The following is a 27664-nucleotide window of genomic DNA, read 5'->3' on the forward strand; positions in this document are numbered from 1 at the left end:
TTCATTACCAGTGCTTGGAGAACTTCAAGACATGTTGAGGGGGTAATTTAGCCATTTAAATCAGCTGTATTGGATCAAGGACACATCTAAAACCTGCAGGACACCGCCCCTTGAGGCCTGGAGTTTGAATCAAGATCTGTTCAAGATGTGGATGGAGGTCAACATGAAACCGCTGCTGAAATCCATCACCAAGCACTTCTTGTCCTGTCTCAGCACCAGGAACTTCAGCTGCTCCACCTACCAGACTGTGTATGTCTCTTACTGTCTGCCCAAAGTGGATGTACACATTGTTTATGTACCCGTTCCTGTCTTCGACAAGAGTTGCTGGTAAAGTGTCTAATATAAACAACTGTGACTTACTCTAAACTAGAATTTACTGTCAGTGTGAAACCTGTTATGTTGCACAATCCTCTGAGGTTAACATTGAATCACTTTTTGCTAGTTTTGGTCAAGACTGCGAGCAGTTTCATGTTGTAATTTAACCTAATTTGGTCCTAAATGCTGCTGCAGGTCCAACATCTGCATCTCAAAGTGCATCCATCTATGAATCATGACATTTGGTTGTAAGTATACAGGTTAACCATGAGATGTGGGATTGTACGTCTCTTAGGTGTGACTAAGAGATCTGTTGTTGACCTACATCACCTGAGTGATCCCTCGGCATACGGCCTCATGATTACTCCCCAGCCGTTTCTCATCTGACTTACAGTGGTGTCCCCTGCTATCACTTTGTTTTGTTTGCTGGTTCACTTCCCAGTGTTCCCCGGCTCTCTGTACCCTTGAGTTTTTTGATTCATTTTTCATCTGCCAAGCTTCTTCTGTGGTCTCAAGGACATTTGCAAACATTTGTATTTACCCCAATGTTTCCATATTCAAACCCATTATCAGTCTTGATGCTTGTTTTCTTTAAACATCACTTAACTGGTGTTTAGATGCTTTAGAAATTAAGATATTCCTCCTCAGAGAAGCAGAAGCGCTACTAAATAAACCATATTTCAAAATTATTATGATAATGGAATAGGCAACAAACAACAAGGGTCCACAACTCAAGAGAAATATTTATAAATATCACTGTTACGTCACAAAGAGTCACTTCAGGTTAAATGATTTCACTGTGTGCTCAGTGTGGTCACCACGAGCTGGAAGGAGAGCAAATAAAATTGTATTGCGAAAGTTTTGGCTCATGTAACAGTACATGAGTATTTGCTGAATGAATTAACAAAAAGTTTAATTTACTATTATTATTATTATTATATTTCAGTATTTGTATATAACAATACTTATAACAATATAACGAACTGTATATAGGAAATGAGAGAAGGGTTTATTATATCAGCCACCCTTGAAGGTAATAGGATAGGGAGGACATGTGGCATATTTTCTAATTATATATTGTTGCATGGAGCCTGTAAATATCTCTAAAGTTTTTTGTTGTTGTCTTTTTTAATCTTTTGCAAAGAAAAAAAAGTGTTGGCATATGACAGAGGTGTAAACATAAGGCTCTGGACTGCAACTTAAGAAAATACCAGCAAATAGGAAAATGTTGCAAAAACACACAAAACACAAAGAAAGACAATAATGTGGCAGCTGTGAAGAACTGCCCTCAGGCACGCTTGAAAGAACTGAGCATTTATCTGTGTTGTGGGGAAGAAAAAGATGCAGGTGATGTGTTTTTTAACTGCATGGTTCATTTAAAACTGTATATACATGTTTGGTATTAACCTTTATTGTTAGTTCACTGTCCTATGACTGCTCCCTCACAATATTGTCTCACCCAAATCATGGAACAGTTGTGTTTTGTGAGTTTTCTTTTTTTGTATGTGTGCTTTTGTGGTGTTTTATTTTCTCTTTCTGATGTATTTTATGTGCTTCTGCAACTTTTTAAGTTGCAGTGCATTTGACCTTTCAGAATCGCCCAGAAAACACTTTAATCTGACCCAGACGACAGCTTTGGAAAATGTAAAGGCGGGAATCAATTTTACACATTCACATATATTTTCATAATCTTTACAGCTTGTCCTGATAAAGGAATCCCTTACAGCCATTCATATTACACCAGAAGTAAAGTTATACAGTAGATTTAATTAAATGACAGAAACGTTCCTGTTTTTTCATTATCTAATATAGATAGATTTTTGTTTTCATTTTTATTTATTTATTTTTATTATTATTTCCTAACAATATATCCACAGTAAAATAAATAAATGTGCAAATAAAGTAGGACATTTTCTGGTGATTAACAAAAACGACGACAATGGCTTACCAGAACTTTTTCTCTGATTTTACATGTTTATTTCATACAATTTAATTGTGCTGACAGAATTATTTTATGTATTTATTTTATTCATTACATTGGATTTTTTTTTTTTTTTTTTAGCAATTAGAAAAACTCCTTTGAAATTGGACTTTTTTTCTTATGTTGAGAAAAAAATATAAGTAAGGCTTCTTCACACTGACAGAAAGGGTATTTTCACTGGTCGGGCCAAGTTAATATTAAAGTAGGGGAGACCGGGGATAGTTGTAACGTGGGTCAGTTGTAACACTTCCAATTTCTCCAATCAGGGCTAAGTTTCAAATGATGTGACTCATCCTGTACATGCCCAACTCAGTTTTGCTATCACATGTGAAAAATCAGCACATTTTGTCAAACACAGACAATTTAACACGAAAAAAAGTCATTTGTATGGCAAAAAGTAAGTTTTTCTACTTTATTTCAATGTTTAATAGCATTATCTGCTTTGCAGCTAAACTCAAACTTAAATTATGTTATTTGTATGTCTATGGGGATATATTCTGTGTAGGTCTTTAGTGCTAATGTTTTAGCCGTTGGCTGTAATGTTAGCTAGTTCATGGCTATAGGAGTCTGGGTCAGTTGTAACAGCAACAGTCTGGGTTAGTTGTAACAATAATGCAGATGTTACAACTTACCACACTATTACTTTAACTTATATTGAACAAGTTGGGGCAACGACATCAGCAGAGAGAGGTTCACTGGTCGCATTTGTATATGCGGTTAATGCCATTGACAACACAATTCCTCCACTGTTTGTGTTCCCACACATACATTATGCAGACCACTGTGTCAGAGATGGACCAGTAGGAAGTATTGGTTGTGGAAATAAATCAGGATGGGTGCACGAAACAGATTTCCTCATCTTTCTGAAGCACTTTGCAAACCACACCAAGGTAAGCCATGATAAAAAGTAATGGAATTGCGATGCTGGTGAACAACTACATTTTTTCAGCTTCATTGTTATGTTCAAATTGGTGCAAGAGTTGTAGGTTATAATGCCCACTGAGCCAATGAGGCCAAACTCAAGGAAGACCAACCAAAATTAATGAAATATTCAGTTGCAGAAAATTCCATAACTTGTCTTTTTTGGGGGGGTTGGAATATGTTCAAAAGCTAGATTTCTGCATTCTGTCACACACACACATAGCTACATAAATGGCTCTAAGTGCATTCATGTGTTGAATAAACAAAGATTACATGTTAATATTTTGTCAGTACCCTTATTTCATTGTGTTACATTTCACCCCAGGATATGTTACCACTAACCCAGACTATGGGGTTAATTGTAACATTTCACTCTTTGTGTTTGAGGCCATACCATGCAATGGGTAATTGTGCTGCAGAGAAAATAGCTGCACTATTTAATAGCCGAGACATGTAAATACTTTGCATTACATTTTGAATCCACTACCTTAAAAGAGCTCCAATTTACAGACAGAAATGTCAAAAATGTTACAACTATCCCCGGTCTCCCCTACCATGTAAAATGAGTCGGACATCAGTAGAATAAGACAACCAAACAACCTGGATGCACGAGATAAAATAAATATTATCTCAAGTATAAAAGCTACCGGCTCTTATTTCGTGTGGCATCCAAATGAAACGATACTGAATTATACACAGAGTCAGCTGTAGAGGGCAGTACTGCCACCAGGAAACCTAAAGGAAGAAGCGAGCGCTCCTCCGACAGGCGGCGGTAAGCAGGTTTACGTCTGAAGGATTCGTTTCCGGTTTAGTTTCGACGAAGAAGAACGTAACCTACGTAATAAACACGGTTTAGCATTTGCACATGTGAGGACAAACTTTGTCTTTTTGCTACTGTTGTTACTGTGTTGCTGTTTTTGTGCTTACTGCGGTTTTAGCAACACTCGTGGCTAACTGTGCCTAACCGCGGCCGGGTCAGCGCGCGAGGGAGAGCGTGAAAAACCCTGGAGGATGCTGCTCGTGTCCTCGTGACCTGTCATCATGTCGCGGTGGTTTAAAACCTGTACGCGGTCTTTTCTGCACAGTTTGGAGGTCCGCAGGGGGTTTCGCTGCCTCACGTCGGACGGAAACAGACGGACGGAGCTCCAGCTGCGTGCAGCAGGCGACAGGTGCTGCTCAACGGTGCAGGGGGAGGTGAGGGTCAGGTTTGCCCCCAGTCCCACAGGTAAGGTCCTTCGGTATCCTGCACGACCTGGCTGTAAACATGTGTTACGGTAAATTTAGTTGAAAGAATTATGGAGAAAAAAAACTGTCAACAGCCCCCAAAATCCTTTTAGATGGATATTTTTATGCTTCAGTTTTGTTCGTCTAACTTGTGGTCTGATTGTGGTCTCATGGCTGTTTTTTTGATACTTTCTTTTTATTGTTTTCTTTAAACATTATACAGGGAGATGGAGTGTAACAACAAAACGGAACATAAAAATAAAAAATAATAAAATATTATTATTATTATTATTATTATTATTATTATTATTATTATTATTAATAATAATAATAATTTAAAAAAAGGTGAAAAAAGAACGTGTTGGGTCACCATGTTTCTACAATTTGATCGTTTCTCATTATCAATGTGATGGTCTTTGTCCTGTCGAGTTTATGTAATCAGTCCATTTCTCCCCCTTTTCAATGGTATTGATCTTCCTGAGTCCTTATTTTGTAAGTCAGCTGTTCCATAATTTGTATTTCGTCTATAATATTGATCCATTCATCCTGCGATGGTGGGTCTATCTTGTTCCATTTCCTTGTGATTGCCTTTTTACCGACTGCAAGCATAATTTTCAGTACGTTTCTATCTTCTTTCAACACATTTCCCGTAATGACACCAAGATATAATAATGTACAAGACTTAGATACAGCACAACCCAGAATTTTACCTATAGCTAACTGAACATCTTCCCAAAATTTTGTGATCTTGGGACAGAACCAGAACACACTAAAGTGTGAAGGAAGTGTGTTTGTTCCTAATTTTGGGTGTTATAAAAAATCGAATTACATTTTTCCAGCAATGCAATCTCCAGACACGTGATGATGATGTTGTTGCCTGCTGTTTTCCAAATTTGTGACTATTCCTCATCAGATATGTTCACTCCCAACTCTCTGTGCCACAGTTTTACATACATTGTTGTACACCCTCTTGCCTCCATTATATGCTCGTAAATTGTAGAGATTATTCTAATTTTTTTTGCATTGTGGGCTTCAGTTATGGTTTTGATTATTGAATTTTTATCCAGATTTACACTACGTTTTACTTCTTTATTAAAAAAAGTCCCTAATCGGCAAATATCTATCATGATCTTGATTGCTTAGATCATATTTTGTTTAATCTCCTGGAAGTTCATAAAATTCCCATCCTTAATTAGTGTACATATTGCTGTTAATCCATTAGGAATCCACTGTTTAAATCTTTGGTTCATACAACCAATAGAACCCTTATCATAAGCTGTCCATCGAAGCAGTCTGAGCTCTTTTTCCAGTTTGTATTTTCGTACCAGATTAAACCACATTTTTAACGTAAACTGAGTGACTTAATTCAGCTGTTTAATTACACTCATTGCTTCTTCTGTCTCCCATAAGGCTTTGCATTTCTCTTCCCTGTACTGATTTTTCTAAATTCTTCCATTTGGCTTCATAATCATTGTCACACCAACAAATTATATACCTGATTTGTGCAGCATGAAAGTATGCTTAAAGGTTTGGGAGTGCCAAACCCTCCTTATCCTTTCTTATCTGTAGTGTTTCGAATTTGATTCTCAGTCTGTGACCGTTCCATATAAACTTGGAAAGGATTTTGTCCCATAATCTGAATTGTTTTTCATGTATGTCAATGGGCAGTGACTGAAAGAGGTAGAGCAGTCTGCTGTTTTTAGTTTTGGTGTTGATCTAGATTTGTGTATATATATATATATATATATATATATATATATATATATACACATCATTTTAGAGTTAAATCTTAATCAACAATAGTCCTGGTTATAACTGCCAGATATTCAGTAGCTTTTGCATTTTTAATGTCAGGTTATTTAAAACATGCTGCAGCTATTCTTTTCAATAAAAACACAATTTTCTATTTACTAAATGCTACACATGGGATATATCAGTGATTACTGACATAAATAAAGGAGTATTCATTAGAATTTATTTATATGATATGCAGTCTGAGTATTTTTCCATTTGTATACGGTGCTTGGTACTGTGGAGGACAAAAATATGCATATATGAATGTAATTTTCCACTTAAACTGACTTCAGTATTTTTTATTTATTTCCATGTGTTAAAAAAATGTGGGTTGACAGTGACTCTGGCAAAAATGACTCGTGTGTGTGTGTGTGTGTGTGTGTGTGTGGGAAGTGTTTGCACTGCAAACCTAGACAAAGCAATAATAGGCAATAATAAATGTTACATGGTGTTTGCTGGCATTCGTGCAAAGAAGCGTGGATATGGTGCAGCGTAAGCCTTTGCGTGTTTTTTGCTTCAGCTTATGTCAGATAGTTTTGTTCAGCACAAAGTGTGAGTGCAGCTGCAAGTTTTATCTGATGGAAGTCACAAGATTGATAACGATTAGGGTTTTTCTTGTGAAAGAGAGTAGTTCCACATGTAACATTAGTGATGCATTTTCTGGTTCATTTTTAGTGTTCTGGTGCTGTGTGTGTGCTGGCTCTCTCTCTCACACACAACCTTCAAAACTGCAATCGGATGCTGTAACCATTTAATGCTTTGTTCTGCAGGCTTCCTACACCTCGGCGGACTTCGAACTGCTCTCTACAATTACATATTTGCAAAGAAGTATGGAGGTGTATTCATCCTGCGGCTGGAGGACACTGATCAGAGCAGACTGGTACCAGGAGCAGCAGAGTCCATAGAGGACATGTTAGAGTGGGCTGGTAAGAGACACTAGTCCAGAAGGATTGACTCTGTAATACGTAGCTCTTTGTACACAATCATGACCACTTCATTTTTTTCATCTAATGTGGCTCCCAAGTGAAGAATCTACTTACATCAGTAAATAGAAAATGAACCTAAGATAACAACATAAGAAATAAGTAAACATTTCCTTTTATTTTTCAGTCTGTACATATATCGAACATTTATATAATACGAGATATCTCTAAGATGTCTCTTGAAAAAAACAAAGTCTGACACAAATATGGGCCGTAGTTCTCCATTTCTTTGTTTTTCAAAGTTTGTTAAAAGTTGTCTTTAGATCTGCTTTTTGCACACTGTGCTTTCTTGAGTGTTTTATTAATATGAGGTAATGGCTAACACAGAAGGAGGGATCAGTTGATCTGATGCTTACACAGAAACTACTGGCTGAATTTTGAATATTGTTGAAAAACTGAAGCGCATTAAACAGTTCTTACAGAACTGCTAACTTCATTCTGTTTAAAACTGTGTTGAAAATTGTGTCTTTCCTCAGGGTTGATCTGCTGAATAACACTGGGTAAATGGATCAATGCAATCACTGCATTAAATCCTAATAGAGTCGATCCCCGTCTATTCGCAGTTCATGGATTTTATTCCAAATTATTTGCTGATTTATTGCATGATACAGAAATTACAAACACAAAGATCCCGGGAAAATTAAAATAGGCAGTTCTAAGCGTTTTTAGAGGGGGTCTCAAGGTTTTGAGGGCAGGTGTGGTCCCTAACCCCCACAAATACCGGGGATTGACTTTAAAAGCGTTTGGCTAAGTTGTTGCCACCATCTAAGCTGAATTTTTCACACAGGTATACCTCCAGATGAAAGTCCACGTCGAGGTGGCCCGACAGATCCATACCTGCAGTCTCAGAGACTCGACCTCTACAATCAGACAGCCCGGCAGCTTGTTGCCAGTGATCACGCTTACTATTGTTTCTGCAGCTCTCAGAGACTGGAGCTGCTCAAAAAAGAGGCATTAAGGTCGGGGCAGACTCCAAGGTAATTCAGAACACAAATCAGTAAAAAACTTTATATTACCCACTTTTTTTTTTTTTTAATGTATCATCTTCAAACTTCAGACGATACACTTCACAGCAATATACTAGGCCATGGGGGACCTGAGTAACATGTTGGCTAAGGATTGCACCTTGACCTTCATCGTTAGTGCCAAGGTCAAAGTTGGCCCTGAAAAAATTCAAGAAATATATGATATGAAAGGGTCTGGAGAAAACTGACAGCAAACCTTTAATTTTTTCAATAAGACGCGCTACGACGACACAATGACACCATAAAGTTTCACACAATCAAACACTGCATGACTATATCTTAATATAATAGAGAGTTGCGCTCTCTGAGTGCTTTTGTTTGTCAAGGTTCTGACAGCGTTTGCATCTCTCCAGGTATGACAACAGGTGTCGTCACCTGCGGGCCGACCAGGTCCAGGAGAAGCTGGCTCAGGGAGCCTCATATGTGATCAGGTTTCGTCTGGAAGAGGGCGTTGAGCCTTTTCAGGATCTGATCTTTGGATGGAATCGGCATGAGGTTGCACAGGTTGGGCTTTTCACTGGGCTTCATGCTAAACGTGTAACCATGTCTAATAAAGCTAATGTTTTTGTTGTTTTTTTTTAATGTTTGACTATAAATATTCTTGCTTGATTGAAATAAATTTAAAATTTCTTGAGGTTCAGATTGTAACTGTGCTTTTAAAACAAGCGTAGTCCATATAATGAGCTGTTAACAGTGGTACTTGAATGCAAAAACCTGCCTTTAGTTTTCAGTCTATCTGTCAGATTTCTTCTGGCTCCTCTCGTTTTTAAACACATCCTCTGTCACTTTTAGGTGGAGGGGGATCCCGTGGTGATAAAAGCAGACGGTTTCCCCACCTATCACCTCGCCAACATTGTAGATGATCATTACATGAAGGTCAGCCATGTCCTGCGGGGTTCAGAGTGGCTGATCTCCACCTCCAAACATCTCCTCATGTACCGGGCTCTTGGATGGCAGCCGCCCACGTTCGGACATCTGCCGCTGCTGATGAACAAAGACGGCAGTAAACTGTCAAAGAGGCAGGGGGACATATTCATCGAAACATTCAAGAGAGACGGAGTCCTGCCAGAGGCTCTGTTGGATACAACAACCAACTGTGGATCTGGATTCAACAGTGAGTGATGGGAGACTCTGCAAAACTGTGACTATAAACAGTGAACATTATATCAAAGTCCAACGTCTTGTGTTTCCATATAGCTAATCGAATGGGGAGGAGGATAGATGAACTGATTTCTGAGTTTAACCCTTCAAAGATCACGACTCACTCTGCTTTGTTAGACCTCGAGAAGCTGCCAGAGTTCAACAGGTGAGTCAGAACTTTATACGTCCTGGTTTTATTGCCTAGGTTCTGTTTATTTAGGCCTTATTTCATTTTTAAAGCAAAAGAGGAAAGATGCATTATGTCTGTTCATTCTTCAGTCTGTTGAAGTGATCGTGTTCTATCATGCAGACGTGAGTCACTCTAACTTTCACATGATAATGACTGAATGAGCCACAGAACTATGTACTCAGTACTCTGAGAGTGCATCAGTGCAGATTTTTCATCTTGATCTTGATCTTTGATAATTAAAGATGCCGCATCCTGGACTGGTTCTTATACAGCTGTTTTTATATTTTTACTGCAGTGAACATGAGCGTGTTCATGAAGACCGGCTTTGAGGCTTCAGTACTGTTAGTTTGGCCAGTGTGAGGCCATGAGACACAGACTGAAAGGAGTCGTCTAAAACCCAGTGCTTTTTTTTTCTTTTCATGTTATTGCCAACAAATGTCCCAACAAAAAACATTTGCCTTTAATGAGCAATTCAAGATACAGAACAGACTAATTCAGACTTCCTCTGGTGATGATAAATGTTTCCAACTGCAATTTTAACGCAGTGTAGATTTCTTTCTACTGGAATTCATTCCTGCTGATTGCTTTAGTTTAAGTGTCTAGAGTTTGAAATGTCTGAATCGAGCGCATCACAGTGAAGCTCAATGGATCTTTGCTTAACTCAAGAACAGCAAAACATTAAGTTTAAGTAATCATTCCCCAAAATGTCACCTTGTTGTTAAGAGTAATCCAAAGTGTCTATTTTTATGTGGAACATGAGGAAGTCTTATTAAAAAGAAGAGATGAAAAGGAATATATAAATACATATTCGTTTTACGAGGTAAATGAAACTCTCTGTGATTATGACAGACTTCACCTGCAGCAGCGAATTGAAGATGAGCAGCAGTGTGATTTGCTGATACAAGATCTGCGGGAGGAAATCTATCAGGCCTTCGCAGAACAGATCCAGGATAAGGATGTGCTGTGCGAGGATTACATCAGGCGGGTTCTGCGTCTCCGTAAGGTAACCATGACTTTACTCTGGTTTAACTCTGTTTTCCTCTGCTAATTAAAAGGTTCTTGGCCTTTTTAGTGAAGATTTAAATTATATAGACCTTATAGTGACTGTAGTGCGTTTGTGTGCATTCCTATCATTTGATTTCTGGTATGTTGAGGATATGAAACCAGCTGTTGTCAGTTGTTGATCTGTAGTTAAATACTGTCCTACACTGGTGTGGCTTCTAGTGTGATGTCCAAACAGTGTGCACTATTATGGAAACAATCCTCTTCTCTCTTTAACAGGGTCACATATCCTTCCTGAAGGAGCTTGTAAGCCCCACTTACTCTTACTTGTGGGTGCGTCCTTCCTTTTCCAGCCAGGAGGTGGCATCACTCACAGGAGAGGCCCAGCACATTGCTTCATTAGTGCTGAAGTGTGTACAGCCTGTTTCATTCATCTTTCATCTTACAGTTTCAGTCTCTCAATGTGATTTTAAACAATTGAATTTGTGCTTTTAGGCTGATAGAAGAGCGAAGCGAGGAGCTTTCGGTGGATCGACTCGGTAAAGACTTGAAAGCTGTGGCTAAGCAGGCTAAAGCCACCAAGTACAGGGAGGTGATGAAGCTGTTACGTCTGGTTCTCAGCGGTCAGCAGGTACTCAGCCTCGTCCTGTAGAGTGTTTTCATTACAGATAGTGCGAACTCTGTTTTCATCTTATACACTATCTGCATATGTGGTTGCAAAGCAAAAACAAATATATACACTGCTTAAAATATAAAGGAACACTTTTTAATCAGAGTACAAGATCAAGTCAGTTCTTCTTCTCAAGCAGCAGTGGGGGTTGTTAATCAGTTTCAGCTGCTTTGGTGTTAATGAAGCTAACAACAGGTGCACTAGAGAGGCAACAATGAGACAAGCTTCAAAACGGGAATGGTTTTACAGGTGGAGGACACTGACATTTTTCCCTCCTCATCTTTTCTGACTTCTTTTTGACTAGTTTTGCATTTGGCTAGGGTCAGTGTCACTTCTAATATCATATCTTCTAATATCTGAGCTATAAAATGACCTCCAGCAGGCCACTGGTGTGAATGTCTCGAACCAAACAATCACAAACTGACTTCTTGAGGGTGGCTGAGGGCCCAACATCTTTTAGTGAGCCCTGTTCTCACTGCTGAGCACTGTAAAGCATGTTTGGCATTTACCATAGAGTACTAGAACTGGTGGGTTCACCACTGGCACCTTGTGCTTTTAATAGATGAGAGCAGGTTCAACCTGAGCATTGGACAGACGTGAAAGGGTCTGGGGATGCCGTGGAGAAAATAATGCTGTAACATCGTTCAGCATGACTGGTTTGGTGGTGGGCCAGTAATGGTCTGGCGAGGCATATCCATAGAGGGACACACACACCTCTATAGGCTAAGCAACAGCACCCCTTCTGTTAAGTATTGGGATGAAATCCTTGGACCCACTCAGACCCTACGCTGGTCAGAGCACCTCTGGGACATTATGTTTGGCTCCAGTCTAAGCTACCAGACTGTCCAGGAGCTCAAATGAACAATGTCCAGATCTGGGAGGAGATCGCCATAAGGATATCAACTTCAGTCTTTAGGAGCGTCCGCCAACATTGTCAGCCACGCATACAAGCACGTGGGGGCCAAACAAACGACTGAGTGTCATTCTGAGTTGCTACAATGCAATTTAAGCAGAATGGAGTAGCCTGCTGCATTATTTTTTACACTTTGATTTCTTGTGTGTATTTGAATTCAATGATCTGTAAGGTGATCATTTCCAACAAACAATGTGCCATCTTTCATTCCTAAAACGTTACCCAGTCTATAGTCATTATGTGTTTTGAAAATGTTACTTTTAATTTTTTAAGCAGTGTATAAATAAAGTCGTATCACCTTCTAAATGACCTGCAGAAGTTTTATCAAATATCACTTGTTGCCATTTGAGTTGAACTCTGTCAGAACTGGAAACCACAAGTCAGGTGTGGGAGTAATGTGCGCTGCAGCTTGTCTGAAAAAGAACACACGGAAATGTGCAAAATCTGTGAAGTAAAGCTAGTTCTGAATTACTATAGTGCTCGTCTTTTCTCAAACTTGTCTCCCAATGGGTTCTAAAAAGTCAATAAGTATTTGTAGTAGTTAAAATAGAAGTCCACAAGCAGAGGTGGTCACTAATTCAGTGGTGACAGTTCAGCTCTGACCCCAACTACATTTAATTGATGTTTTGACCTTTTCTTGCAAAGTCATCCAGTTCCCATACTGATCACAAGACTTTGTTAAAAGAAGTTCCTGCAATGATGTAATACTGTTTTTTTTCCAGCGTCAGATACAGACTGCAGTCTTTAATGAAGAGTTGTAGATACAAGATTTGTTATAGCAGTTAAAAAAATAACGAACATATTTTAAAAAAGCTTAATAATTTCATAATAAATATAACAATTATATGTTCTTAAAAGAGCTTTTATTCTGCACGTGTCTTATTGTAGCTGCCGGCCTGATTCTTCCTATCTGAAAGGTTGCATATAGATGCCCATATTTGTCAGAAGTAGACACACACACACACACACACACACACACACACACACACACACACACACACACACACACACACACACACACACACACACACCCCTGCATGTTAATGAGGTTGTGAGGTCTGTGGTTAAATTAATCAAGCAAAGATCAGTGTTTGTCGTTTTGATCTTTACTTTAGAGGTCACGTTTGCTCGTCCTTAAGAACACTGTGTGCTTTAGAGTAGTGACAGATAAGTAGCATAATACGAGGAACTTAAAATGTCCATCGGTCATTTTTTAAAGATCACTTTCGTTTCTGTAGTCTCATTTCTAAAATTGTGTTTGTCAAACTGCAGATCAGCAGATTCAATCATGTCTAGCTGCTGAAATCAGAAAAATACTCATAGCATGTGCCATATGTTCATTTACTTATGTGAAATGACTCAACTGAACTCCACAATACCGTTTTTGAAAGGTGGCGGTAATGACAAACAGTCGTCTACTTAGTCGCCACGTTGGCCCTGCTTACTTGGTGAGGGCAGGCATGAAGAAAGAGGAAGCTGTTTCTTGATTGTGTTTCACACAGGATGCTGGCTGGGTTGATTGTGTCAACTTTTCTGACCCCTGATCCTCTCTTCCCCTCTGACCTGCAGCAAGGTCCCAGTGTTGCTGAGATGATGGTGTCTCTGGGCTCTGCAGAGATCATCCATCGATTCCAGAAACTTCTGCTGCTTTCAAACGAAACAGATTAACGACTAAACTACCCGCCACCACGTCACCCTACAGTCACCGCGCCTGAAGAAAACAGCTGCTGCTGGACTGGTTGGCCTGAATGTTGACAGTTGATCTCACACATGCTGATTCTGCCACCTTTAAAATAAACTGAATGCCGATTAATACTCGAAATATTAGAAAAAGGTGCTGAGAATTTTATGCACTCAGACTGTGTTATGCAGTAATGTGAGACCTTACACCTGTTGCTGTGCTCACACATGGATGGGAAGTACCTTGATATTTCCATGCAAATATCAAGGTACTTTACTGAAGAAATTTTAATGAACTGGTCCACAGATGTACAGTCACAAGTGTTACAACTTCAAGGGCAGATGTAAAAGATGAAGATGAAAACGTCAATAAATAAATACCCCAGAGACCGATAGATAAATATATTTAAATTTAATACAGAGTTTCTGCTCAGTTGTTCTCCTGTCAGTTAACAGCTTTTTGTTTTGAATGTGACATAATATATTCTTTTATTATATGCTTTTCTGTTTTATAAATGATGTAAGACTTGTGTAATTAAACCATTTAATTTAACTACTTTTCAAAATGTTTTTGTTTATGAAAGATGGCTTACAGAAATTCTAGGGTAAACATTTTGAAATCACATTCTGAAGTACTTCTACTTCCCTTCATTTTCATATTATTGAGTATTTATTTACTCCACCACACCAGTGTGATAACTGACATTTATAATGCTGTTATATAGAATAACAGGCAGTGAAATAATGCTTCTGCTTCTATAATCCTGTGACATCACAGGGTTGACTGATGTGTGAAGTGCCGTGAAATCTTGTTGCAGAGTGACCTTTTGTTATCATGCACCCTCTTTCACTACTGAGCTTTATAAAAAAAATCTGGTTGTAACCAGGTTTTAAAATAATAAAAATATAGGTGAATATTACCTGACATGACAAAAAATTTAAAAATTACACTGTTATTATTAAACAAAGGGAAAATGCAGAAGCAGCATGTGAAAAACTGAGCACATACCATCATTGGGTAGTTCTTGTAGAACCGCATTTAGCAGCAATAATTTGAAGTCATTGTTCATTTTATGACTATTAATTTTTCATTTGTTGTGAAGGATTTACTTTTGTTTTTTTGTTGTTGTTTTTTTAATCACATTGCTTCAGTGCATTGAGGTTTTTGGGGCATTTTTTATGTTATGCATTGTTCCCACCACAACATTTCAATACGGCTGAGGTTTGGACTCTGGGCCATTGCGACAGTTTGAGTCTTTTCTTTTTCAGATGTAGAGTTGTTGCTGTGTTTGTGATCATTGTCCTGTTGCTTGACCCTGTTTGGGTCAAGCTTTAGCTGTTGTGCAGCATATTTGGCTCTAGAATACTTTGGTATGCAGAGGAGTTTATGGTCGACTCAGTGACTGCAAAACAAGCCCAAATCATCACACCTCCACCACTGTGCTTGACGGTCTAACGTGTTTGGATATCTCAAAGCATAATGCTGTGCATTATAGCCGCACATCTCCACTCTGCTCTAATCTGTTCAAAGGACATTGTTCCAGAAGTCTTTCGTGGGTTTTGCCAGATGCAAATTTAGATCTGAACAGTCTGTACTGTCATGAACTTTAACATTGGGCCTCATTTAGCATGTTTATAGAGTCTGAAACAAAAGACTCTCTTAAACGTTCCTTTTTGTGAATGATCTTTCTCAGTGTAGATACACCCCTGAATACTTTTACAGAGGTCCTCACATTTGCTAATGATCAATTAGTCTTTGACTTTTTTGGTACAGGGAGGGTTAAATAGTGAGATACAATTATTTTAAGAACATGAACAGCAGACTCCATGAGGCTATCATGAGGGCCTTGAGTCCTTTAGTAGTACCTGTGCTTGCAGTTACTGTCAGCTGAGCTGAGAGAGTGATGATCTGTGGCCATCACCTCCAAAACCATTTCCTTTTTGGTGGTTATGTTTTTGTTGCTTCTCCAGTGCTCTTGGTGACACTTACATTTGCATCAAAGCCGGTGAAATGCATCCACAATGGTTTATGGATCCTAACTGGGCAGACTGTTGGAGACAATTCTGAGAACTGCATCGCAGATAATGGACTCTTAGTTGAATTATCAAAGCACGTTTTTGTTTTTTTGTTTTTTTTTAATTTGAGTCAGATTATATTTAGAATAAATATTTTTACAAGAAGAGGTGAAGGACGTTTGAACTTAATACATTATGAATTAAGCATCATAAGAAATGCGCTATGAAAGTACTAAAAGTACTCCAAACAATATAAACAATATAAAAATATCGATTCCTAATGAATTCTTCTGTAAGTGGAAAGAAGTTTGGGTGATCTAACGAAGTAAAAGCTTTCCGTGTGAAATGTGAAGAAGTGTGCATGTGCCTGAAGTGTGTTTTTGAGTCCCTTCTTTCCGCCGCTGCACTGACAAACACGACAGAGTTGAAGATAAGCAGATATGTGTGTGAGCGCGTGCTGATGCAGGCAGTGAGGGGGTGTAACGTGGTTGGTGTGTCAGGGGCGTGAGTGTCACATGTCAGCGTACACAGACGGCAGTTTGACACCTCCGCTTCTCCGCCAGAGAGAAACAGTCAGCAGCTAAGCGGCTCTGGACCGGCAGGAGACGGACGGCGATGGCGAGCGGTGACAGCCAGGAAACTTTCGAGTCATGGCTCAGTAAGTGAACAAGGAACAGAAAAAGTTTGTGTTGTTGTTGGCGTTCAGCTGCGAGTCTGCAGAGCTAGCGTACTTCTCATTGGCGAGACGGTCCGTGCTAACGTCCCGTCAACGGTCGGCTCGTGACTTCAGTTTGACTCCATCACCGCACACACTTTTTATGCGCGAAACAACGCCCTGTTTTATTTATTTAACTTAAACTACGTTTTGGTATTCTCTAGAAACTCTCAGCTGGAACAGGAAGTTGTTCGCTCGTGCGTGTGCCTCAAAGAGAGCGAGAGAGAGAAGCGGTGTTCGCGTGTCACCTGCAGAAGTGCGCGTGCTGTCACAGGTTTTTTATGTAATAAAAGCAGGCGTGTGACCAAATAAGTAGCTGGTATTGACTTTAGACCTGTGATGAAGTACAGAGCAGGTTTTTATAGGTTTTACTGCAATAATTCAGCCCATAATGCATCTCATACTGTATTCAGAGCATTACTTAAAATAAATAACACAAGTAGACACCCAGACAGGAGAGAGGTAGTGCTGAAGCAGTCAGTTCATAGCATGGTCATATTGTACTGTATAGTTTTTATTTTTATGATGGGTTTTATCTTTATTTCTTTTTGACTTTTTGTTTAGTTTAGTTTTTAATTGGCTCAATGTTAGGTTTAGTCTTAGTATCATTGTGTGGAGGACATATATCAGAGTCACTACAGGTGTTTCAATAAAAACACAGAACATTTTAAAACCAGTCGACTTTCAGGCTTGTAGACATCCAGAATCTCAATTAAAATGTGCGTTAAAGCCTCGTCGCCTTATTGGATAAGCTCCTCTGTATATTTCTTGTATTCACTGTACTGTGCAAAAACCTTGAGCTAACCCTCATTTCTTTATATTTTGCTTCCAAGTAGCCCTTCTTGCTTGTAACTTTTTAAAAGTGGTCCTAAGTGATTGGCTTTAGCTGAATCTATGAATGGAATTTGTAAGAATGGTGCCTTTTGTGCATGAATGATTCATAGGTTAGTGTTAAGTGGCTTCCCACATACGCAAAGGTCAGGTATAGGAACTGGACTGAAAATCAGTAAAGAAGTAGCCAATGTCCAAACTTTGAAAGACCTTCAGAAGGCCTGGAGAACTATTGCTCAACACCACTTTAAAAATAATACGAAGTCTAGTTCCATGACAGCAAAATATAAAGAAGTGATTTTTTTGAATGTGGTTTCAGGCTTTTCTGTAAATGAAAAAAAAAAAAACCTCCCCTACCCCTGGTTATGTATTTCATCAAAAAAAAATTGGATCTAGAAAATTATTAAATAGAGTACTTAAAGGAAAATAAAACACAGTTTCATCTTATATGGTGGGGATAGTGCACAAATATGTGTGCTAGCTAGCCTCCACACATTAGAAGCACACTTGGTGCAACATAGGCTTTGTTTCCCCTTTTTGTGCAGATCTTTAATTTTCACTTCCACAGAAAATCATTTTTTCTTCTTCTTCTGTGTTTCACTCTTTCTGTGGTCTGATTTTTTTTGTCCAGATCAGGCCACGGACCCAAATAATCAGGAGGACAGATGGGACTGTATTCAGGGTTTCTACGAGCTTGTCAACCAGGAGACTAACGGGTGAGCAGAGTGTTGCTTTCTTCAGTCTTACCTATAATTTAAGCACCTGTAAAACTTGTATACTTTCCCTCTTTATTGTAGTTAGTATAAACTAAAGTTTTGTAAGCAAAGCCACTTGGTTCTAAAAATGACTTCAACACAACTCAGACATTTGGGAAATAGTTGCTTCACATCCATGTTGCCATCACAGTTTGTCAGTTACACCATCGCGCAAGATCAAGAGGGAAGTCTGTGACACCTTTTCCCCTTCACTCTTCCCGATATGATGCAGCATAAAGTGTAAAGGTACTTTCACGTAAAGGCAGAGTCCTGTTTTATTTGAAGCATTTCAGTGGATTTCTGCTGAGGCGGGCAGAGCGCTGTGTGGAAGCTGTGCAAACACTACGTCTTCAGCTGTTTGCACGACATGTTTGCTCGCAGTTCACTCAGATGATTTGAGATTTTTCTGCCTTTCAGGCCGCAGGTAGCCGTTCGTCTTCTCGCACATAAAATCCAGTCCCCACAGGAGAAAGTGGCTCTGCAGGCTCTCACAGTGAGTAACCAGACTAATGTCACGGCATGTATTTATCTCTCTTGTTTTGTGGTGCTTTTATCTGCAGACGTCTGAATTTGAATCAGATTTTTTTTAACACGGACAAGTACTATAATTCTGTATTGATTTATTTCTCCTTCTCAACGGTCATACTCGGCATTTGTCACAGTATTTTTGTCGACAGAGGCCATCACAGAAAAACAAATGTGTTTGTTGTAACTCTGTGTGTGGGGGTGGGGTGAATAATATCCGTGACTAATATTTATCACGTGGACGAAGCGACATGAGGCACTTAATCCAAGTTTGAAGCTGCTGTGAGGGCACGCACAGCTTGTAGCCAGTGTTTCGCTATGAGATGCGACTTGGAGAAGCTTCTCGAGGACCATGTGCCTCAGGACATGTGACATTTTAAATGTGGTTAACCACAAATATCAAAGATGAAAATCTCTTCTCTCTGTGCTGTGCTGCGTAAATGTTCTTCAGTTTCTAGTGGTTAGGATTGAGTTTTTTTTCTTGTTGTTTTTTTGGTGTTTTCCAGATTCTCGAGGCTTGTATGAACAACTGCGGCAAGCGGTTCCACAGCGAGGCTGCCAAGTTTCGCTTTCTCAATGAGCTCATCAAAGTCTTAACACCAAAGGTACTGCTTATCAGACACAAAAATGTCAGTGGTAGTTTTTAAAGCTGTGAGAACAGTCTGAAAACCTCTACATTTGGTAGTCAGACTTCCACGAAGTAAATTATTTAAGAGTTCAAATGAACTGCAGTGAACTTTTGTGAACGTGGAAAAAAAATAGCCTCCATATATCACAAGGCTCAGTCGAAAGTTCAATAAAAAAAAAGGCATATAGAGATTCATATTATAAGAATGAAAAATGTACTTCAATTAATATGTTTAGACAGTTACTGCAGGGATAGAGTCACAAAAGTCTCCGTGTTCCCAACTGTGCAGCACGTTAGTAAATCTGCTCCAATCTAATCTAAGAATCTGACAGCGTATAGATTTAAAATTAGTCCAACATCCAAAGGTCCACGTTCTAGACTGTGGGACCAGGATATTCTGGAAATTTCTAATGAGCAGCTTTTTCTGCAGTAACACTGACATGTGATCCATCTTTCCGAGCAGTATTTTGGCTCGTGGACTCCACAGAAAGTCAAAGACAGGGTGACGGAGGTCCTCTACGGCTGGACGCTCTGGCTTAAAGATGAACCTAAGATTCAGGAAGCTTACAGCATGCTCAAGAAACAAGGTGAGGAACAATGCAGATACAAAACATGAAGTCTGTGCTCAGAAGCTCTACCTGAGAATCCCTTCATTTAACACTGAGCACGTGATACGTAACAGTTTAATCATTTCTTAGTTGTTCTGTTGTGTTCAAGTCTCGATGAGAGGACGTGTTTTGATTTTTTCTTTGAGTGGGTTTCTTTTTCTGATCCTAGGTATTGTGGAGAAAGATCCCAAACTGCCGGACACGGTTATAATGGCTCCTCCACCACAGAGAACCACAGAGTCTGTTTTTGACCAGGAGGAGAAAGCGAAGGTGAGCATGTGTGTTTGTCTACTGAGGTGTGCGACTGGTTTCATCCTGCTTACATTTTTTTCTGTGCTTATAGCTGTTGGCCAGATTATTGAAAAGTGGCCGTCCTGAAGACCTGGAAACTGCCAACAGGCTCATTAAAAGCACCATCAAAGAGGTGAGGAGTGCTGCGGTGATCAAAGATGATGATCGTGCTTTTATATCAATTTAATATTGACCTTTTTTTCCCTGTGTATGTGCTACATTAAGGAGCAAGAGAAGGCTGAGAAAGTGTCAAAGCGTGAGTCTACTCTGCAGGACGTGGAGAGCAACACTAAGCAGCTCAGAGAGCTGCTGGAACAGCACGCTATCACTGGAACTTCATTACAGCCCAGCGACGACATGAAGGTATGTTACTACATGAAATACACACTCCGCTTGGGAAGTCCTGTGACTGTTGTGTCTTTATTTGCTTTGCAACTGCAGAACTGTTTTCTTTTTTTTTTTTTTTTTTTGTGCAGCGTTGGGTGTGTTTGAGCACAACATTTGATTGCAAGGACTAGAATTCACTTTTGGTATTAAATGAAATGCACTGTGGTGGTTTGAATCGTATCTATCCAATAGATTCCATTTTGTTCATATAAACATTGAGTCTTCCTCACATGCCAAAGTCATTCATGGAGTTCCACAGGGCTCTGTGCTGGGACTGAGGCGTTTTACGTTACACATGCTTCCATAAACAATATTATTAGCAAACACTACCCAGTGTTAAAACGGAGGCAATCGGTTCGATCTTTCACACTGAGCGTTTTTTTCTTTAGCATAAGTAATACCAGACTTTATCCTACATTTATTTGTAATGATTCCATAACACTCTTCTACATAAAATCAATTATTTTGATGCGTTAGATATTGCGTTATTTTACCTTTGCTCTGTTATAAAATAATCTAAATAATTTGTAAAATGAAAAAAAAAACTTATAAATTTAGTCTTGAATATTTATTTTAAATCAAAAATCTAACTTATAATTGGGAATTTCTGAAAATATGTTGAAAATTAGTTAATCATGTTTTGTTAATTGGTGATTTTAAACTGCCCGTAGGTATGAACGTGAGTGCGAAAGATTGTCTGCCTCTCTGTGTTAGCCCTGCAACACACTGCCTTACCCTAAGGCGGGGGTGTCAAACATGAGGCCTGAGTGCCAGAATCGGCCCAGCCAAGACTGGAATCCAGACTCAATGGACGGGTTAGGAAATGTGAAATGGGTTGAAAAGTTTCGACCTTTTAACCGTATTGTCACGAGTGTTAATGCTTTATGTTTTCTGATGAATGCATGCACAGGATACACTGCATACCCTTTGGACACATGGATACACTGTTTCTGCAATTTTACACATTTAACCTTTTTTAATCAGCTCGATGGAGCTGGGATACATCGATATGTCTTTGAGCTTCATTTATCATTACAGATCTTTCTATCCCTGTTTTGGTCATTAGTGTTTTGAGTAACCTGAAGCACTGGAAGCTGAACTCATGCTTTAATGACCCTCAGCAGTTACATTTGTTAGTAGCTCCTGTCCTTGTGGACAGGATGTTTGCTGATTGAAGTCTTGTGATCTTTATTTAGTAAAATCTGTGTCTGTGATGAAGTCGCTTTTTTACACCCTTAGTTTATCTCCTTGGATACAACTGATCGGTTTTAAAAACTTCACTCAAGCTGTGATGTTGAGCTGGTAGAGCCAATTTTCCCACTATCACAATGCTGGGAAACGATGTTCTGCTGGTGGAAACTTGAGGCACAGTGTCTGACAGTTGATTTACTTGAACGAGAAATACACCTCAAAAAAATAGGACCTTTTGTACAAAGGTCAAAACCAAGCTTTCTTTTTTTAAATGATCCATTTAAAAAAAGAAAAAAAAGAAAACATTAAATTTTTATTTTTATTTTTAAACCTTTGCAGACGCTGTATGAGCGCTGCGACCGGCTGAGGCCCAGCCTCTTTCGACTAGCCAGCGACACGATGGAAGACGACGCTGCTCTGGCGCAGATCCTGGCAGCTAACGATGACTTGACTCTCGTAGTGAACGCTTACAAAGTCCGGGTGGTGGGAGCAGAGTGTAACGGAGAAAGAGCACGAAGTAAAAGTGAAGAAGTGACAAGTAATACGGGTAGGCTTCATTTTGTTCACCTTTTAGTCCTCGTGGAAAAATCTTGTTTGCGAACCTCTTTTCTCTCGTTGGTCCAGCTCCTACGAGTCACAGAGAGGTTAAGAGCTACCACCTCATTGATCTGTCAGCACTGGACTCTCCGCAGACTCACAGGAAAGCCGATTCCCTGCCTGTATTCGAATCTTCGTCACCAGTCTTCACCTCTTATCTGGAAAAAGCTTTCAGCTCAGAAGACGACCAGGACTTAAACGAATTAGGTGGGCCTGCTTTTGTTCTTATTTCGCCGTTATTGTCTGCAACACTGACAAATACGCTTCATAATGTAATGACGTCCTGTTGTGTGATTAGATCTGGTCTCAAAGCAAAGGACTCAGGAGAATTCCAAGTCCTATTCTGAGGAACTGATGCAGGTGAGGCTTGAATGGAAGATTTAAACATGCATTTTATTTGGAATATGCGATTTAACATGTTCTTTTACTTTTAGTTAAATGGAGACATTTTTAATGCTGAGCAGAACGGAGGAGGGGGGCTTTTACTGAGAGCCCGTGGATGTGGGGGCAGCAGTGCGACAACTAACGGGACAGACATTTGGTAAGATAGCAAAGAAATTTCTAGCTTTTGCATGCACTTAGTCAGAGTTGTAAACAAGTAAACAACCTTTTGTTTTTAAAAATCTGTCTTTTGTCCCGTTAGGTCTCACCCTCAAAGTCAGCAGTTCAAATGGTCGGACAAACCATCAAATGAAGGCTCAGGTTCTCCAGTGAAACTAGAGGACTCATGCCCCCCACACCTCCTGAACAACATCTTTGTTCCAATGGAAAGCATCAAATCCAGTAAGTCGTCTGAAGCGAATCGTCCAGTGTTTGCTGCGAGTTTTGCAGCTGTGAGGAAGTCGTTCCTCAGTATCAGCAGATACTTTGTTTAATTGTTATTTTCACGTGTATGTTAGGTCAGCTGGAGCCGATCACGTTATACAACCGGGCCGGTTTCCACGTATCTCTTCATTTCGCTAGAGACCCTCCGCCAGGTCATCCAGGTGTCGCCGTGGTCGTCATGTCTGCAGTGAACACATCTGCGCTCGATGTGAGAGACTTCCTGTTTCAAGCTGCTGTTCCAAAGGTAACAAACTCAGACTGCAGGGTGATGTTTTTAAAATGTGGACGGATGCACTTTTGAATCAGGAAAACTTTTGAAAATATCTTTAGGACGTGTCGACTTCAAACCTCTTTAATCTTGAAACAAAAAAGATACAACAAAGAAAGCAGGCTGGTTCAAATGATGTACTTTTTTCACAGTTTTGCTTAAAAAATGAAATAAAATGTTGAAATTAGTGCTAGAATTTCTGAATTTTAAATAGTGACTGGTCAATAAGTCTAGGAAAGTGCTGTATAAATGCCAGTACACATTTTTCTCACTTGCAGATGTTTTTTCTTAAGAAGTAGGTAGACACGGGTGTTACTGATGGAATGAATTATGTTACGCACTTGGCCTTCACCTCACACACAGGTGGGATTGGTAACACCTCTGTGTGTGTCTATTTGATGACACGAAGGCTTTGTCTGTGTAAAAGGGAATATTAAACTGTAGCTTCATTGTGGGTCTAAAAATATTACAACTTTGTATATGTTTAGATGGAGAGGAAGCTAGGTCATTGGCCTGTGACAGCTGTTACACCAAGCTCTGTGCAGTTAATTGTAAGGCTCAGACTATCAAATCACAACAAAATGTATCTGGCGCCCCCTGCTGAAGTCGGGTTGACAGTTCAAATTTGTGGGGCAGTCCCTGTCAGTGTTTTTCTGTTTGAAACCACTTCAAGTGTCTGCCTGCTTCCTATCTGAGTTGGGCACACAGCTCTTTCTTACTTTAATCACTGTCACACAGACGATGTTAGTGAAACTTCAGCCTGCCTCAGGGACACGCCTACCTCCATACAACCCTGTCCTGCCTCCACCTGCTGTCTCCCAGGTCCTCCTGTTAGCTAATCCTCAGAGGGTGAGTTATATGCATGTAACTGTTACTACCTGTCTACCTTGATTAAAGTTGTCAGCGTCTCTGCATGTGAGTTTGTTTGTTTATACTTGTTTTTGTTGTATATTTCCACAGAGCAGGGTTGTTTTGCTCTTGCTATAAATTGTCGGATCCTCAGTAAGATGCTTTACACATTTCCTGTACATGGCAGGAATGGTTAAGAGAGTAAAGCTGTAGATAAACACCATACTTTGTTTTATATTACAACACAACACAAAAGATAATGCTGATAATATTTGTTCTTTATTTCTTTCTTTGGAGAAATTCAGCCAATTTCTTAAGATGTCCCTTATTTTTTCCCTCAGCGTAAAGTCCGCCTGCGCTACAAGCTCACACTGATGCACGGAGACCAACATCTGAGCGAAACGGGAGAGATCGACAACTTTCCTGACTGGATGTCTTTGACCGGCCACTGAAAACTTCACAAACTCGGATTTGTACTCTGTGCTGGGTGTGAAATTAACAATTGAAAGAAGAGAGAGTGATAGTGAAGCCAGGGAGGAAGAAAAACTCAACCAGAAGATGGAGATGCTTTCAGGTTTGGACACTTCATGAAGTAACACCAAGCAAGTTTGTATTTTTGAAAATCCTACTTTGTGTGCGTAGGTTTTTTTGTTGTTGTTTTTTAACAATTTGCTGTGATTAAAAAAAGTAGCAACTGTGATTCAGGCAAAGAAAAATGTCTTACATTATTTAAAAAAAGAGTTGAAAGTCTTACATTGCACATGGAATCCGTTACTTCCAGTTCCTTTATACCTGGTTGGTATTCCAAAGAAACACCAAGCACTGACACTGGAGTCACACTATGGTAAACGGTGGCTGGACACAGCAGTGCAACTAAAAGTATTGTGACCTTGAGATCTTGTTGCCTTTTGAAGATCTAGTCTAACTACTCGTCAGTGAGTTGTTGTGATCTGTATTCCAAGCTTGATGCATCAAAACGCGATAAAACGGCAATAAGAGGCGTCAGTCTGCAACTTGAGGGGGTACATACAATCTGTTTGTGATCATTTGTGATAATGCAGAGATTCGCTATGAGAAATCACAAATATGTTGCGGTCAGAAATTCACAGAAAGTGCTGAACGTCAGAGTCTCACAAATAGGAAACAGAAAGTTCCTCCACAAATACTGACGCATGGCTGCAGGGCTGCGATTTAACTACAGAATGACATTAACTCTGCTACCTTGCTTTTATTTAGGTACATAACAAGAATACAACCAGTTGGCAACCAGCTGACTTGAGCCCCTTATTGCAAAGAGATATGACGTGGATGTGTTGTGCTCACTTTGGAGTGACTGCTTTGGACACAGTTTGTCTCCCACGCGGTGACCTGTGCACCCGTGTTTATGCTCTGGTTAGCACTTAATTGCTGCAACCACTTTCAATCAGTCACTGAATTCTAAAATACTCAGTTCAGTCAACAGGCCAGTGGGATGCACGCACACACACAAATAATGAGCAGCAAAGGCAGGAGCTGTTGCTCTGTTTATTGTAAAACCCAAACAGTCCAAGGCTTTAGTAGTTATTGTTGCTTTAGCTGTGCCGTTAAGAAACTCAAGTACAACAAAATCTGTGGCAAAAATAAAACAATCTATTATTCATTCAGAGGATTTTACAGTTCTTTTACACTTTTGTGTGCATCAGAATATTGTATTTCAAATCTAAGCATTTGATGTAAGGGTGTTCAGGTGGGTTCAGCACATCCCCGACTGGACCCGATTCACGTGTCAGATGCTCTGCTGTCATCTTATTTCGCTGCCTCGTGCTGTTGTTAAACCACTGAGGTGCAATCCAGCGTAAGCTGACGTGTTGCTGGTTTCAAGTCTGCATTTGAAAAACTCTTCTGCTTTTCTGACATCAGAACTCCCGAAGCACCTTGAGATGTTTTTAATATGTATTTATCTTCCAACTAAGATTTCCTTTCCTTACACTTAAAGTGTGTGAGTATAATTATATAATTGTGTTACTGCATTTCGGATCTGCTTGTTTGTGTATCAATTAAAAGATTCAAGAAAAAACAAAGACATGTAGCAAAGCTGATAAAAAAATTGTTTACATCTGTAAACACTTTCCCCCCACTCTGTGGCTGAAAGCAGGACAAAATAACTGATGAATGTGTTAAATACACTTTAAAATAAATCAGTTACTACTCTTTGCTGTAGCTTTTTGTAGGGTTTGACTCTTAGTAGCATGCTTCATTTTGTTTCTCTGTGTGAAGTTGTTTCCAGTTTGTTTGTGTTTCATTTCATTTTATTTAGTTTTCTTTAATTACAGACTGTGTGTTGTTTCCTCAGCTTCAACCACTTTATGAACCCCAAAGAAGACATTCAGGCTCAGTTTTACCTGCTTCCTCCTGTGTGACTGTGAAACAGGAAATGCATGTCTGTCATGTGTCAGTATTGAGTTCTTTAATAAATATGGATTCTGTTACAGTTGTGTTCTGGGTCCAGGGATTTCAGATCTGTGGCTCTTTTACATATGCAGGGGCTCAATGTGGTATCGTCAAAAGACAATAATATAAACACAAAATGAACAATGGATATTTTGCAGTGTTTTTTAAAAGTTTGTCTCTACATCCTCCAGCTGTGAAAGTATGTAGCCTTTACACTGAATTAAAAAAAGAAAAAACGTTTTCACATGTGCTTCATCTCCTTCGTCTAACACGTGTTACTTCATTCTCTTGTATTTGCCGACCTCTACAGCGATGATTAGCTCGGCTGAATACACATAAATGTTTAGTCTTCACCCTCCGTTGCTATGGATTCCACATGCAGCTGGGTTTAAGTCAAAGAACTGAAAACCTACCTTTTTATATAACTTTTAAAGCTCTTGGACTGCTACATTTTGACTTGATAAATTTCTACAAACAGAAATAAATCAAAGCTCTGCAGACCACTTTGTAGTTACTGTTTCACAGTAGGCCTAAAAATGCTAATTTTTGTCTCTCCACTTTACAGTTGTTACTGAAGTAAAACAGTAAAATTATATATATATATATATATATATATATATATATATATATATATATATATATATATATATTTTTTTTTTTTTTTTTATGGAATGCCCTTTAGGAAAATATTATATATATATTCCAACCAAAGTCTGAATATATAGAATGAAACTTGAATATATAGAATGATCTTTTGAATATATAGAATGAAGCTTGAATATATAGAATGAAACTTGAATATATAGAATGTATGAACCTCTTTTTTAGAGATGATGTGTTTCTGAATTCTCTGCCTTTACAAAATGGCATCAGCTGAACTATTTCAGTACTTTTTAGAGCTTGACAACTG

At 39.2% G+C, this 27664-nt stretch overlaps 2 protein-coding genes across 2 annotated transcripts; both read left to right on the plus strand.

Annotated features, from left to right (window-relative positions):
- Positions 1–4018: 4018 nt before the first annotated feature.
- ears2 (glutamyl-tRNA synthetase 2, mitochondrial) lies at positions 4019–16142 on the plus strand. Its single transcript, XM_086295078.1, has 10 exons — positions 4019–4442; positions 7006–7161; positions 8006–8195; positions 8597–8747; positions 9036–9357; positions 9441–9549; positions 10423–10576; positions 10855–10985; positions 11071–11206; positions 13728–16142. Exons 1-10 carry the CDS (start codon positions 4259–4261, stop codon positions 13824–13826), a joined length of 1632 nt encoding a protein of 543 aa, XP_086151204.1. The 5' UTR covers positions 4019–4258; the 3' UTR covers positions 13827–16142.
- Positions 16143–16279: 137 nt separating this feature from the next.
- On the plus strand, positions 16280–25077 carry LOC147327440 (ADP-ribosylation factor-binding protein GGA1-like). The gene is made up of 16 exons (XM_086295076.1): positions 16280–16512; positions 18032–18116; positions 18573–18648; positions 19187–19285; positions 19772–19895; positions 20086–20186; positions 20260–20340; positions 20433–20570; positions 22125–22332; positions 22410–22589; positions 22681–22742; positions 22817–22923; positions 23026–23165; positions 23282–23451; positions 24214–24324; positions 24666–25077. Exons 1-16 carry the CDS (start codon positions 16470–16472, stop codon positions 24774–24776), a joined length of 1836 nt encoding a protein of 611 aa, XP_086151202.1. The 5' UTR covers positions 16280–16469; the 3' UTR covers positions 24777–25077.
- The last annotated feature ends 2587 nt before the right edge of the window (positions 25078–27664 follow it).

Source organism: Aulonocara sp. 'chitande type north' Nkhata Bay, linkage group LG6 (assembly GCF_057382095.1).
Source record: "Aulonocara sp. 'chitande type north' Nkhata Bay isolate Kocher_YH1m ecotype deep benthic linkage group LG6, A_spYH_male_GT1.1, whole genome shotgun sequence".
Lineage (NCBI taxonomy): Eukaryota > Metazoa > Chordata > Actinopteri > Cichliformes > Cichlidae > Aulonocara > Aulonocara sp. 'chitande type north' Nkhata Bay.

Coding starts and splice junctions, on each gene's coding strand:
- LOC147327440 (XM_086295076.1), top strand. CDS start 16,470: ATGGCGAGCGGTGACAGCCAGGAAACTTTCGAGTCATGGCTCA. Junction 18,117..18,572: donor GTCAACCAGGAGACTAACGG/GTGAGCAGAGTG, acceptor TCTGCCTTTCAG/GCCGCAGGTAGCCGTTCGTC. Junction 19,286..19,771: donor TCAAAGTCTTAACACCAAAG/GTACTGCTTATC, acceptor CTTTCCGAGCAG/TATTTTGGCTCGTGGACTCC.
- ears2 (XM_086295078.1), top strand. CDS start 4,259: ATGTCGCGGTGGTTTAAAACCTGTACGCGGTCTTTTCTGCACAGTTTG. Junction 4,443..7,005: donor GTTTGCCCCCAGTCCCACAG/GTAAGGTCCTTC, acceptor TTTGTTCTGCAG/GCTTCCTACACCTCGGCGGA. Junction 8,748..9,035: donor ATCGGCATGAGGTTGCACAG/GTTGGGCTTTTC, acceptor TGTCACTTTTAG/GTGGAGGGGGATCCCGTGGT.